Below are 14,284 nucleotides of genomic sequence, written 5' to 3'. Positions count from 1 at the left end.
TTCCTCACTGCCAGCAATTTATCTTTAAAAAAGAGCAGATTTGTGTGTGTTTATTGAATGCGCATCATCACGCTTACGAAATCAAATACAGAAAAACAAATAGGCCTAGGCCTACTTCAAGTTACCAAATTATCTTATCCATTTCGTGTTCTTGATTCAGTTTTGCAATCGAATCTTCAATAGGTCTCAAGTTATTTCAACAAAGTAACTACAGTGACCTATTAAATTTTAAAAATAGTAATGGCATATAATTGCATCCGTTCGTCTCCCTCCCAACTTGGCTGTACGTCTATGGATGAACTGAAACAGTTATCTAGGTGAAACTAGCGTTGAGGTAGTTCCCGTGATTTCTGAAGTGAAAATCGTTTAATTTAGAACGATTTTTTTTTTTTTTGTGGATATGGAGTTGATCGTATATGCAAGGCATAACAAACGCCTGAACTAACCAAACCTAACCTGTCTCAGATTCGAATGTGCAAGGTGTATAAACTGGGTACAAAGGGAACTACCTCAGTGCTAGTTTAGCCGAAAATTGAATTACAGCGCCACCAATGTTCAAAACTGTCAAGAAAATGGCATCGAAGTACTGCTCAATTATCTATAAATTTCGGCGTTGGAGTTTTCTTTATTTTCTTGTCACACTCAGTCAGTTCAGAAGTGCACAAAGCTAGTGACTGAAGCTTCCAGTTCCACTATGGGTAAAAAAAAATAGGCTAGATGATTTATAAGGACATGAATTGATTAAAGAGCAGTTTTACTCAGGTTTGAAACAAAACCGGAATACAATGCATAAAAATGAAAAAAATGTTAGGCTTACACTGTTACTTAAATCGTTTTTATTCCAGTATAAATATCGAATTTATGTGAAAAAACGTAGAAATATTATTTTCCTCTAGTTTTTATATAAATAATTAGTCATGACTTCATTTGTAAGCTTTCATTTGAACAGTACCTATTATTATTATTATTATTATTATTTTTTTTATTATTATTATTATTATTATTATTATTATTATTATTATTATATATTTACTTATAAGGCCTATTATGAGGATTTAATTATAATTTACAAGACATCCAGTTTCATTGTTATCTACAGTAGGTATAATTACCGAGGAAATTTTAAAACTCTGAAACATAATGGGTTAACATGTTTCGTTACATTTTTTCAAACATTCATTTTATGCGAAAGAGCGAAAAATCATGTTCTTTGCCTACCTCTTTGTATAAGTAGCTGCCAGTTTGTCACCTATTCCTTTTTATGAGCTTACATAATTATATTTTTTATTAATCTGTAAATTAAAGTATTATATAAATACAAGGTAGGCCTAGGCCTACATTCCAGTTTTACTAAAACTTGCCGAACTTACGAATAATTTCTAAAATAAAAGGTTCGATAGAGCCCTCAAGATGTTAATCACAAAATCAAAGCTATTATATTTAATATTTCAGTAAGATACAACTTTACTTTCTCACACTGTTATAGTTTTCAAATCAATAAAAGTTACATAACCTATGTTTTCAGTCTCCCCAATTGAAGGGCACTTGTCAGAGAAAGAAGTGCAAAGTACTGTCAAGTGACGTAAAGAAACTGCCATGATTAAACATTTTTTAAAAACAATAGTGTCCTTCCTTTTGTCAACTCCTTTGTTTCAATCTCACTTAATACATTTTCAGTAATTTCTAACTGCAATTTCCTTATTAAAACGTCGACAGTAAAAGTATCCCACATTTACATAAGACATTTATAGCAGGCTTATCTTTAAGTTATTTCATGTTGTATTATAAAACAAGCCATTAAAACAAGACACTTGTTCAATTAGGATCTACCGAAACATTTTTTTTTATCTTAATACATTCTAGGATATGCTGTCATATCCGCAATCATTGCAAAATATTGCTTGTTCGTAAGCATACTGTGTAATGTTTTGCCCGAGATCAGCTGATCTGAGAGAGCTGTTATTTTGGTGCCACATTCATCCGGTAGAATAACATTGAGCGCCCTCTCTATTTAATTTAATGCTCGAAGGTGGTTAACTATCTATGGATGCATATTTACTACACCGTTACCGATAGATACAGTAGTATCTCAGGAGCAGTAATTACCATCACATTCACGGCATCATTGATCTCTACGGTTGGCGCTTTGTGTGGATGCTGGATGCTAATTGTTTCCACTTTCGATAGCTGAGAGAGTTGGAGATTAGTTTTGCTGAAGTATAGTTGTGGAAGAGGTGGGTTGTAATTGTGTATTTTTAAGAGATTTTATGGACTGCATCGTATATAAATTGAAGTTAAGATTCGGGTGAATGTAGCAACGAGCACAGAATGCATAGAGTAGACATGAACAGCTTGGAGGTGAAGACGCTTTTGTAGACCGTCGCCATTATGATGCTACCAAAACATTGGGCTCCCGGTTAGCACATGGGCAGTTGATTGTGATGTTGCATCGTTGTTTTAATTAATAAATGAAATAATTTCAATATTCCTACATGTACTGCGTATGGCTGCACAAACAGGTTTTCAAAAAAATTCCTGGAATAACTTTTCACAGGTAAATGTGCATGTGTGAAATGTACTTATTACCTGTAAGATAATGAATGATTTAGCCTCGGTTAGTCGGTTAGATTCGTATTGTTCACGTATTTGATTGATTAAGAGAAAGGATTAGTGTATTGATATTACTGTAATTAATTTTTATAATCACTAAATCATACACGCTCTGTAAACTTAGCATTTACGAGCGAAGCTAACCTAACAACGCAAGTTGGAAGTTTGTGTCGCGTGCTGTAGAAAATGGGTGTACCGAGGTTTCTCTTCAACCGAATGCACGTATTTGTTTGATGAAAAATAAATAGTGTATTAATATTATTGTAATTAATTTTTATAATCATGAAATCAGACATGCTTTGCAGACTTAGCATTTACGAGCGAAGCTAACCTAACAACCCATGTTGGAAGTTTGTGTCGAGTGCAATAGAAAACGGGTGTACCGAAGTTCCTCTTAAACCGAATGCACGTATTCGTTTGATGAAGAAAAAGAAATAGTGTATTAATATTATTGTAATTAATTTTTATAATCACGAAATCAGACATGCTTTGCAGACTTAGCATTTACGAGCGAAGCTAACCTAACAACCCATGTTGGAAGTTTGTGTCGAGTGCTATAGAAAACGGGTGTACCGAGGTTTCTTTTAAACCGAATGCACGTATTCGTTTGATGAAGAAAAAGAAATATTGTATTAATATTATTGTAATTAATTTTTATAATCACGAAATCAGACTTATGCTTTGCAGACTTAGTAGCTTCATTAACTCGGTCGTGAACTGACTTCACCCACTTGGTAATAAAACTTCACTTTTGTTCGCCTTATAATCTAATTATATACTATAAACGAAGAGACTATCAAATATTATATGGTTAAGAGCATTCCATTTTTTCTCTAAACAAAATCGGGACATCTATACGAAATACTGGCAAAAGCAAGAGAATGATAATTTGCGTTAAGAAGCAAGTTTCATTATTAAATCGAAGCAAATGGATCAACCTATAAAAGTAATTATTATAGGGTAGCATTTTTATTTGACTAGTAGCAAAATAAGGTCAAATTGTTATCTTCCTTTTTATCATTATTGTTTGTTTAACTATTAAATACCTATTAAATACCATGCTGCAATTTGAAGAGCTGCCAATTTAAATATGTGATTTATCGATGACAGTTTCGTAATTTTTGCTAAAAAATACGTGCATAGCGATTTTGTATTACGAAACAAACAAGAAAGTGTGAATCCTACAAGAAATTAGGGACATATGGAATTCTTATTATCATAAGATATTGTATAACGTAATAGCTATTTTGCAATGTTTTGGTAGCAACAAGATCGCGTCAGGTCCATCAAACCGGCTTCACTCCGTCCAATGGTATTAAGATGCTAGTGTCTACTCTATTGTATTCTGTGCTCGTTGGAATGTAGAGTATCCAACGCCCACTGAACGAATATTTCACTTTTATCACTGCCAATGTTGCGCTATAATCGTATATGCAAGGTAGGCTATAACAAAAACCTAAACTAACCAAACCTAACCTGTCAAAGAAGCAACAAGTTATACTAAATATGTGTAAAATTGGCCTATGTCTCTATAGTGGGCGGGACATAAGTAACATTGACCAAGATTCGATACCTTCTCACAATGGGCTACATGGAGAAAAATCGTTCTTACATTATTGAAAGCTTTTGACATTCCTCGGCTTCACGTCACGTAAGTACATATCGCCTCAGCTAACCCACATGTCTTCTAACATACTTGGGGTTCATGTAACTTTGCTATCCCTTTATTTAACCTTTCTAACTCATAACGAAACGCAAATAAGACGTCAGACTCTTGAAAAGTGTGAAGGATATCGAAGCTTGGCCTAATAATGGTAATATTTTTCTTCGTGTGACTGTGCTCTTCGTCTTATTTGCATTTATCTTTATCCCATAATGTTCCTCTTCTGCTAACAACGTCATATCATCAGCAAATCTTATGCACTATATTCTACTTCCTCCAATATCACTCCCCCCCCCCCCCATGTTCTGAAAACAGTTCTTTACTAAACCCTCCAAGTAGATGTTTAACAGGTTAGCTGATAAAGGACATCCTTGATATACTTCCTCTTCCAATTTCATTTTCTTGTGACATTTCTTCTCCTATCCTCACTTTCGCTCGTTTCATATAAAGATTACTGAACAATGTTCTCCCTTTCCTATCCACGCCAATTTTCTTTAGGATCCCTATCAGATAATTTCAATTCACTCTGTCCAAAACCATTTTTAGGTCAACAATTATTATAGTCGCGATGCTGTTATTCCCGGCGTGACTCCTCGTTGCTTACGTCTTAGGAAATGATGGCCCTATATCGTCTAGGTAGGTAGTATCATTCGTCATTTTTCTTCTTTCGTTGCCGAGCTACCACACCGTTAGACATTATCATGTCGTAGCTCCTATGATAATACATCAAACGCACTGTAATTCAGCAAATAATTGAGCCGCAAATAACGTCTTCGTGTGCTTTCTGCGAACGCCACTGAAAGAGGCGAAATGGCGGGCGATTATATTAAGCATTTATCGAGCCTTAAGAAATGAATAACGTCTTCATAAGCGAACCACAAGACGCACACGTTTAAATGTAGCTGACCTGCAACGCGATTGCCTGCCAGAAATTAGAGTGACGGGACTATATATACACTTCTTTATTCTTCTCTAGGTATCTTTCACCGATTGTCAGTAGCAGTCTAATTGTCTCTCTCTTACCTTTTCCCTTCCAGAAGCTAAACTGCTCTTCTTCCAACTGTTCTTCCGTCTTAGAATATAAACGTCGATTCAATATTCGCAAGACAATCTTCGCCGAGTGCGATGTTAGACTGATAGTCCTGAACTTGTTACATTTCTTGGCATTATTTTTCTTGGGGATATTGAAATCAACACTATCTCCGTAAAATCTTCAGGCCATTCGCCTTTCTCATATATTTCGTTGCATAATGATAGAATTTGGTTCTTGTCTTCACCCAAGCATTTCACTGATTCATTGGGGATTCCATCAAATCCTGTTGTTTTTCCATTCTTTATTTTCTTAAGCGCTAGTTCAACTTCTTCACTTAAAATAGAGAATCTTTTTCGTCTTTTCATATGTTTTCGTCTTCTATAGCTAAGTCGTCTGGACGATTTTTTGTGCCATATAACTCTTCTACATATTTCGTCCATCTATTTAGTATTCGTTGTTTGTCTTTTGTATCATTTCCGATGTCGTCCTCCATCAACCACATGAATTTCCTGTTGTTATTTGTGAAGTCCAAACATTCTACTTCCTTTTCTCTCTAGATCCTCTATTTCTTCACATTTCTCTTTCATCCCGTCTTTTTTGCTTTATCAGTTTGTCTACTTAGTTCGTTGTTGAGTTCCCTGTAGTTTCTTGTACCTTCTTTTGTGTTGATATTTTTCCATTTTCTCCTCTCCTCCATCTTCTCCAACATTTTCCCTGTGACCCAAGGTTTCTTAATTCTCACACCTTCTGTGTATCCTATTGTTTCTTCTGCTGTTGTCTCTATAAAACTTTTTAAATGAGTCCAGTACTCATTACCCTTCCCAGGTGTGGAATCTAATGTAGCGGCTTTCTCTTGAAAATTTACATCATATTTTTTTCTCTCTTGTTCGTTCTTCTATTCTTCCATGTTCAGTTATTTCGTCACCTGTCTCTCTCTTATCTTCTTCAGACGAATATCTACTTCGCCTATCAGTAGGACATGATCGGAGTTAATATCCGCTCCTGGTAAAGTCTTCGCATTTTTAAGCAATTTCGGAATCTTTCCTGTAACAGTATATAGTCCACACCTGCACAAACAGCCTTCAATGAGCGCGCGCGCTCCTTCGGAGTGGGAGAGCCGTGTTTACCGCTTGCCGAAACGGAGAGGAAGATACATCAGAATGACATAGACTTGCTGTAGGTAGAGGAGAGGGAAACGACCACTCAATTATCTAGTGGAGTGCAGTGTGTAGGCCTATTCTCAGTACCTTTTTCACGTTGCTTACCTACTGCTACAGTACAGTATGGAGGAATCTAAAAGACGAAACATAACATTTAACGATTTACAGCTCGAACTTACTGATCTTCAATGTGACCTACGGGCTATAGATCGTTTGAATAATACTACTAGCCTGGTTGTGTTTTACAAGACTAAACATAAGCAATAATATCCACGACTACACAGGCTGGCTGTGAAAATGATTGCTGTGTTTGGCTCAACATTTTTATTTGTGAGCAACTTTTTCCTATAGCCCTAATCAACTTTTAATAAAAGCAGTCATCGAACATATGTAACTGATGTTTCATTATGATCAGTAGGCTACTGTTCCTTTCAGCTGCCAACAGCATAAAACCTCGTTTTGATGTACTGATATATAAAAATCTAACAAAATGATATTGTACATTTAAGTAGCTATAGAATTTATATTATTTCTGTAAAATAAAATATTTCTTTATTAATTAATGATACTCCAAAATAGTTTTGCAAAAACTGAACGGGAATTCATTTCATGAACACTCGTAATAGTACTTTCGTTTGTGTACATTTTGTACAACATCAACCCTTCTTCCAGTCCACCCTTGTTCAGAGCGCAGCTAATATCTGCATTCCGCTCATGAGCTGTGAGCCGGCTTGGAGAGCGCAAACCTTGTGCAGGCCTGATATAGTCTGTCACTCTCTCTCTTATCTCCTTTCGTCTCTTGGGTGTTCCCATGTATATCTTCTTCGTTTATGTTGTTGGAATTATGTATTTCCAACAATCATTGTATTTCTTTTACAGAAGTTCACCAAATATTTTCCTCCATCATTTCTTTTTCCCAATCCATATTTTCCAACTGTTCTTCCATCTTGTCCTCCTACAAGTGTGTTCCAGTCGCCCATTATAATTACGCATGCTCCCTTCTTCTCCTCAACTATCTCTTCTTTCATGTCATAGCTTTCCTCCACCTCATCGCCTGCTAATCCACTATGTGGCATATAAACTTGCACTAGCACTAACAAGGAGATAACACGCTCTGTATATCACCGAATTAAATCAGATTGTGTGAGAAGAAAGTATAAGACACACTGTTTAAAGTCGTACCTGGTATGGGTGGCCAGTGACCCCTCGTTTTGAAAATATTGGCTATTGTTTGTGACATACTTCCATTAGGTGCCTAATAGGGAAGCATTAGACTGTGTAACAGCGTAGCTCATATGGTTGGATGCTGAGTTGTCATCCAGGCAACCCTGAGTTCGAATCCTAATGCCTTCTCATTTTTTAAAGCTTGATATTAATATTATTATTATTATTATTATTATTATTATTATTATTATTATTATTATTATTACTTTAATTCACTTTCAGTTGTCAGTTCCTATATTCAAACCCACGTTGAAATATGCTTGGTATGCATCAAAATTGATAAACGAACGAGAAGTGTTTGTGAATGTGAAGGAATACTGTTTTGCAGCAGAAGTGCGGAAAAATGTGTGTGACTGTGGACAATCTTCTTTCATTTGCTGTGAATGGTGCAGGAAATGTCTATGTTTTGTGTGTTTTTATGACATCATAATGAATCGGGTACAAAATGAAATGGAATAGCTGCTACACAAATAGAACACACACCAGTGACACATCTTACCTTCCTACGTGAGCAGTATTTCATTGTTTATCCTTTACAATACAATGTTAGTTAATTAGTAATTTGTTTAAAACATGATGAAGCATTCTATACATTGAGAAATATGATATGGGTATATAAGTAGATAACTGTGATCACAATATTAATCATTATTATTAAGATAAACAAATATAGGATCAGTTAAGATTCGAACTCAGGTTGCGTGGATAGCAACTCAGCATCCAACCATATGGGCTACGCTGTTACACAGTCTAGTGCTTCCCTATTAGGCACCTAACGGAAGTATGTCACAAACAATAGCCAATATTTTCAAAACGAGGGGTCATTGGCCAACCATATAGGGGGATAGTTTATGTCCAGAATATTTTACTGTGAAAACACTCATCATGCCTTATTTGCAGTTTTTCTTGGGAAAGATAAATGCTGTAGCTTCCCGTTTCGCATTTTAGAAAGATCCCAGCGTGGAGGTGAGGAGCCTGGATTTGACTAATTAGGCCCTCCGGACTGCACTGACATTCACCGCAAGGGTTAAATATCAGTTCTATCATGGTTCGTGACCAGATCGGAGACAAGGAAATCCCAATTAACCTTTGCCCCCCTAGGTAGAGATATGTTTACTAATTTAAGATGAAAATTCTTTGGACGGTGGGAAAAGGCACATAAGTAAAAAAAGTCGATTTTTGTGTTGTACCTAATCACATAAGTCTAGTATTTTTTCTAATTTTTGAAATAATAAAATTTCTTGTATTTTAAATTGAAAAGGGCCTTACTTTAACCAACATACATGAATTTCATTATTATGTGTATGTATTTATTTACTCTGCAAGTGGGCAAGCATCTGGTAGCAGTGGTATACACAATATAAACAATACACAATAAGAATAGAATACACAATACAATTATATACACAATACTATAAGAATACACAATACAATTTAACACAAAAATTACAATTAATAATAGAACATAAAATAACCTAATTTTACAATACAACCTACATATGTATAGACCCTACATAAGTTTCAATAGTCTTTCACTTTAATCTCATCTCACTCACTGTAGTGGCACTATGACGCTTTTCACTGACACTTTAGGACACATATCACTGACACTATAGCACACATTTCATTGACGCTATAAATTATCACTGATCGGAACTCTTCATTGCACTGTAAAACCATAACTTCACTGACTCAATTCGCTTTACTGATAAAACAGTTCAAATAAGTCAAATAATTTACACCCTTATGCTTATATTCAGTTAAGAGTAAATTAAAAAGAAAATCTCTCCTGAAAAATTATTCTTTTTGACTTGTGCCTTTTCTCGCCGACCAGAGAATTTCATGCCAACTTGTAATGCGTTCTCCTGCACAGCTCAGTTTCTGTAAATCACTTTCAGTTATTGGAACTTTTCTTTCAGTTATGATGGATGGGATCAAGATGGAATCTGTGGTTGACCTATTGGGTTCAGAACCACATAACACATGTGAAATAAAAGAGAATACGACTTTATCGGAGGTAAACTGAAAAGATTCTCTATGTATTTTGTTTGTTTGTCTATCAATTGCAATGTGCAAGGAATTAGACATATACTGAGTAGACATCTGATTCTATTACTGAAGTCCAATGCTGATGGATAAGATAATAACCAAACGGGTAAATGTAGATTTAAAACAAACCAAGCATTAATCGAATTATTTTTTAATAACAATGATACTAGTATCGCAGGTTAAAAGGAAGAGCATGAATTCAATTAATCTTACAACTATTTGCGGAGAATATTATTAGAAGTGATACCGCTTTAAAAACATTGCACAATGGAGATGTGGATTTATACTGTGTGTGGGTTCGATTTTGCTAAAGAATCCGTGGTAATTCGGTAGAAAACGTTTGTCAATATAAAGGACGTCAGTGACATGTTAAGTGAATTGGGACTTGTAGTATCCATGTACTTGTCAAATTCAACGTGTTATATTTAACATGTTGTTAAATGTTTATCAGCAGAGATGAGGCTTCAGGTCTGGTTGTTCAGGTTTTTTTGTATGTCTTGCTTATACCTTTACGTTTTTTGTTAGGCATACCAAGAGCCTGAAAAAACCAGACTTAACCTGTCACTGATTCTCGATGTGGTCCGTCATATTGATCAAGTTTTCTACAGAATTACCGAATCCCTTTTATTATAGTGGCTTAAAATATTCCATGCTATTATTGTATTCTAAATACATGTAGTACAAAAGATATTATTCCATTGATCTTCTGCAACAGTATTGAATTTCTAGTGATGATTTGGGGGGGGGGCGGAGAGAAGCATACAGAGTTAAATTTGAAATACGAGGCGTGTTCTTAAAGTAAGTTCCGTTTTCAATTATAGCCGTCGCATCGCTGCAATCGTTATTTTGCGCATGCGTGTTTTCTTCTTCAGTCCTCAGACAAGCTGTGCATGCAGTTTCAGAGCTTCTGTCCGCGTGTGTGGTTAGTTGTGATCAGTTGAAATGTTTAATGTGATCGAGCACCCCGCCGACTGTGAGATGCGCTCTGTTATCTGTTTCTTGAGTTTGAGAAATATCAAACCAGCTGACATTCATCGTCAACTTTGTGAGGTGTATAGTGATGATGCCATTAGTGATGGAATGGTCAGGAGATGGATTAGGAAGTTCAACGATGGCCGCGTCTCTGTGCGTGACGAGCAGCATACCGGTAGGCCATCTTTGATCAATGACTATTTGGTGCGTGCTGTCGATAAAAAAATTCATGAGGACAGGAGGTTCACTATTTCTTTGTGTTCCTTGAATTTTCCACAAATGTCGCGGAGTGTTCTCTACAAAATTGTGATAGATCGATTACGATATCGAAAATTGTGCTCACGATGGGTACTCAAGATGCTCACCAAGGAACACAAAACTAAACGAGCTTCCAGTGCATTGAGCTTTCTCACACGTTACAGCGAGCAAGGCAATGAGTTTCTTGACCATATCGTGACAGGTGACGAGACTTGGGTGTGTCACATGACACCTGAATCGAAGCAGCAGTCCATGGAATTGAGGCACACTGCAATCACCAAGGAAACAGAAATTCAAATAAACCATGTCAACACGGAAGATCATGGCGACGATGAAGTGAAAACAGCAGTGTGGGAGTGGTTTGCATCGCAGGCTGGCGATTTTTACAATGAGGGGATAGAAAGACTTATGCCACGACTCGATAAATGCCTCAATAATTGAAGCATGTATTTCCAGAACGTTGTAAGTGCCAATTTGTGAAGTTTACAGTAGGAACAAAAGTAGTTTCATACAGTACATACAACGTTGTGACTTGCGCAACCTGAAAGTGCACTACTTTATAACTTGGAGCAGCACTTTCTTCATAACCTTCCGTAATATTGTCAAATAGTGCACCTGCAACTGATATATGAGTCATTCCATCTCAAATCAACAAATTTCGCCGAAAACCTGTGGCGGTCAAATTCGAAATTTGAGTGAAACTTAGTCTGAACAATTATTGCAGTATCATAGGAAGGGAAACACAGTATTTTGTTCTATGGGACAGTAGTTTTCGAGAAATGTACATTTGAGTATGCTGGGATGTACAGATTCTTGACGCTCTGTCTGAAAGGAAAAAAATTAATTACAGACAAACTACTGCAGAGAAATTCACGAAATTTCTTCCAGTTATAGTGGTGTTGTATTGCCTAATTCTGAGTTGTGAGACATCTTGATCTACTGTTCGACCTTTGCTGAAATGAAAACAAAATATATTTTTTCAAATATTTTTTTTTAATTTATTGTGTGAAAAGGCACATGGAAAACATTATGAAATTTTTACAGGAGATTATTCATTATCTGTACTATCAATACAAAAAAAACTGGCTTGTATTTTCTATTCTTGGAAGAGATACAACATTTCTATCATTGACATGCATAATTGACAATGAATTTTACTGACTCTGATCTATGACATTTTTATTGCATATTCAGGCCTACTTTATTACAGATATATCAACGAATTTACATGACACTGAAACTCTGGAAACTCTCAAATGTCTGTTATCTAATGGTACATATGAGTGGTTTTCTCTTGTACCAGGAATTCGTACAGAGTTATTAAATCGTTCCATCAGTTCCACTTCCGTGAGACGAATGTCTTCTTTACTGACATAAAAATATTTCACTCCAGCAATATGTTCATTTGCAATTTTGTATAGATTTCTGGCCGACAAAATTTGGTCCATATATGGACGCTGAAAGCTGGCTTTTGTTGCTAGTCTTTTCGTTCTCCCACCAATAGCGTCACAAGGGCTTTTCCCATGGCTTGTGGCAAAAAAATTCCATTCTGCATCTATTCCAAAATCATTTTTATGATGAACTAAATTAACAAAATTCTTCCTGTTTTTATACTGAGATGCGGCTCCGTCACTAAAGTACAAAATTTTCTTCATATTGTCATCTAATGTTTTGAGGTGTTGAATTAACACTTTCTGGAAATGGTAAAAAGTACTGGTTACATGCATCAGTCACTTATTATACATAGAGAAACGGGCTTGGGAACGGTTGGTGTTTCATCCTGGTGCATATAAATAACTACGGGTGGAGTGTCGCCTGGTCATTTGTCCAGTGATAGCCTTGAACCACATCTTAAACTATGAATGTATAATTTTCGGAAAAATCAACCAGTACTACACATTCGTGTTTCTTTAGTGTTTCTTTGCACTGCTTCAAATATTGGGCCTGATTATGAGCAATGAAGCTATGAGGACGATAAATTACCCATATCTTATCAATGAGCTCTTCAACGAATTCTTCGAATGGTGTAACAAGTGTTTTCAATGTAGATCGGTCTACTGTCACCCACTGTTTATATTCAACGTCCTGCATGCTTTCCTCACTTTCCAGCAAGAATTCACGTGCTTTTCCAGGGCCAGGACATTTTTCACATCCTGATAAGGAACAGGGTTCATTTTGTGTAGAACATACCATCATTTGAAGGAGACTTTTTTCATCCATTCCATGAACTGTCAGTATGTGTTTTAAACTTTGCACCACGAGTCTTACATTTTAGTGTATTGCACACACGCACACTGTATGTGTTCCTTTTGCACCTGCCAGTATACAGTGTTTTGGACGCAGCTCGGCAAATTTGGAAAACCCAATAGAAAGTGAGGGGTTTTTCTCGCAGAATAATATGTACAATTCTTTCAAGTTACACAATATTAAACGCTTTTGCACCTGCTCTCGTACAATAGAATCTGCTGTAGTCTTTTTTACAGACACAAAGTCCTTTTTTCCGGGACATACGCGACTATAATCATCATCTTCATAAAATTCAACTACTGCTGTCTTAACGTTCTCAGGCACGGGATGGCCAGTCTTTTTTGTGATATCAAAGAACAAACCACGTGATCTCGCCTTTCTTACAATATACTCTGATACTCCAAATTCCTGAGCTACTTTCTTTAATGACCAGCTTCGTGGCGCAACTGTAACTAGTCGCATTTTCTCTTGAACTGTCAATGCCGTTTGTAAGGAACTTTTAACACAGTCAAGAAGGTCCTTATAGTCCCTACCAAGAGCAACCAAATCGTTTTCTGAATTGTTTGAACTCGAATCTAATGTAACCTGAAGAGCTTTTTCCAGTCTACCTTTGATAGCTGATGAAGCTTGTGCTAACTTTCTCTTCCCTAGCGCATGTTTTTGTTCACTGCTGAGTCTCTTCTGCTTTAAGGGTGATATTCCTACTTGTGAAAATGATACATTTATTGACTCTCGCTCTTCGTCTGGTGGTACTGAGAATGGCTGATCGTCCATTGATTCATCGGAATCATCACTACTATTTTGTAATCTTGTATAGCAATTTGTACATACACACTGTCCAGGTATAAGAGAGAGTTTTTTCTTTCTGTTGACGAGGTCTTCTGTTATCTGTCGTAAACCCTTCTTAATAACAGTCTTATGTCTTCTACTATATGGATCACAACATTTACGTCCAAAGAGATGTGTATATTTGTCACTGCAGTATATCTTCAGATGATGATAACAAACAGTCTCTATGTACTTCGGTTTCCTCAGTATGCACCACAATAATTGTCTGTCTTGATCAGG

At 36.2% G+C, this 14,284-nt stretch overlaps 1 protein-coding gene across 6 annotated transcripts in view; it reads left to right on the top strand.

Moving 5' to 3' along the window:
- LOC138691821 (zinc finger protein 723-like) overlaps positions 1-14,284 on the top strand; it is a 73,352-nt gene that overhangs the window by 22,502 nt on the left and 36,566 nt on the right. Inside the window, exons 1-2 of one of the 6 annotated variants that reach the window (XM_069814294.1) lie at positions 1,950-2,234; positions 9,610-9,707. The exons of 3 other annotated variants lie outside the window; for them this stretch is intronic. In XM_069814294.1, the coding sequence (XP_069670395.1) occupies positions 9,612-9,707 (96 nt within the window). In that variant the 5' untranslated portion in view covers positions 1,950-2,234; positions 9,610-9,611. Of the gene's footprint in view, positions 1-1,941; positions 2,235-3,847; positions 4,049-9,609; positions 9,708-14,284 lie in introns of those variants that run through there. 2 more of the 6 variants (XM_069814292.1, XM_069814296.1) reach the window with 2 other exon arrangements.

This window comes from Periplaneta americana, chromosome 16 (genome assembly GCF_040183065.1).
Source record: "Periplaneta americana isolate PAMFEO1 chromosome 16, P.americana_PAMFEO1_priV1, whole genome shotgun sequence".
In the NCBI taxonomy this organism is placed as follows: domain Eukaryota; kingdom Metazoa; phylum Arthropoda; class Insecta; order Blattodea; family Blattidae; genus Periplaneta; species Periplaneta americana.
Note: the sequence above shows the minus strand (reverse complement) of the source record. Positions and strands in the feature narration are given on the sequence as shown.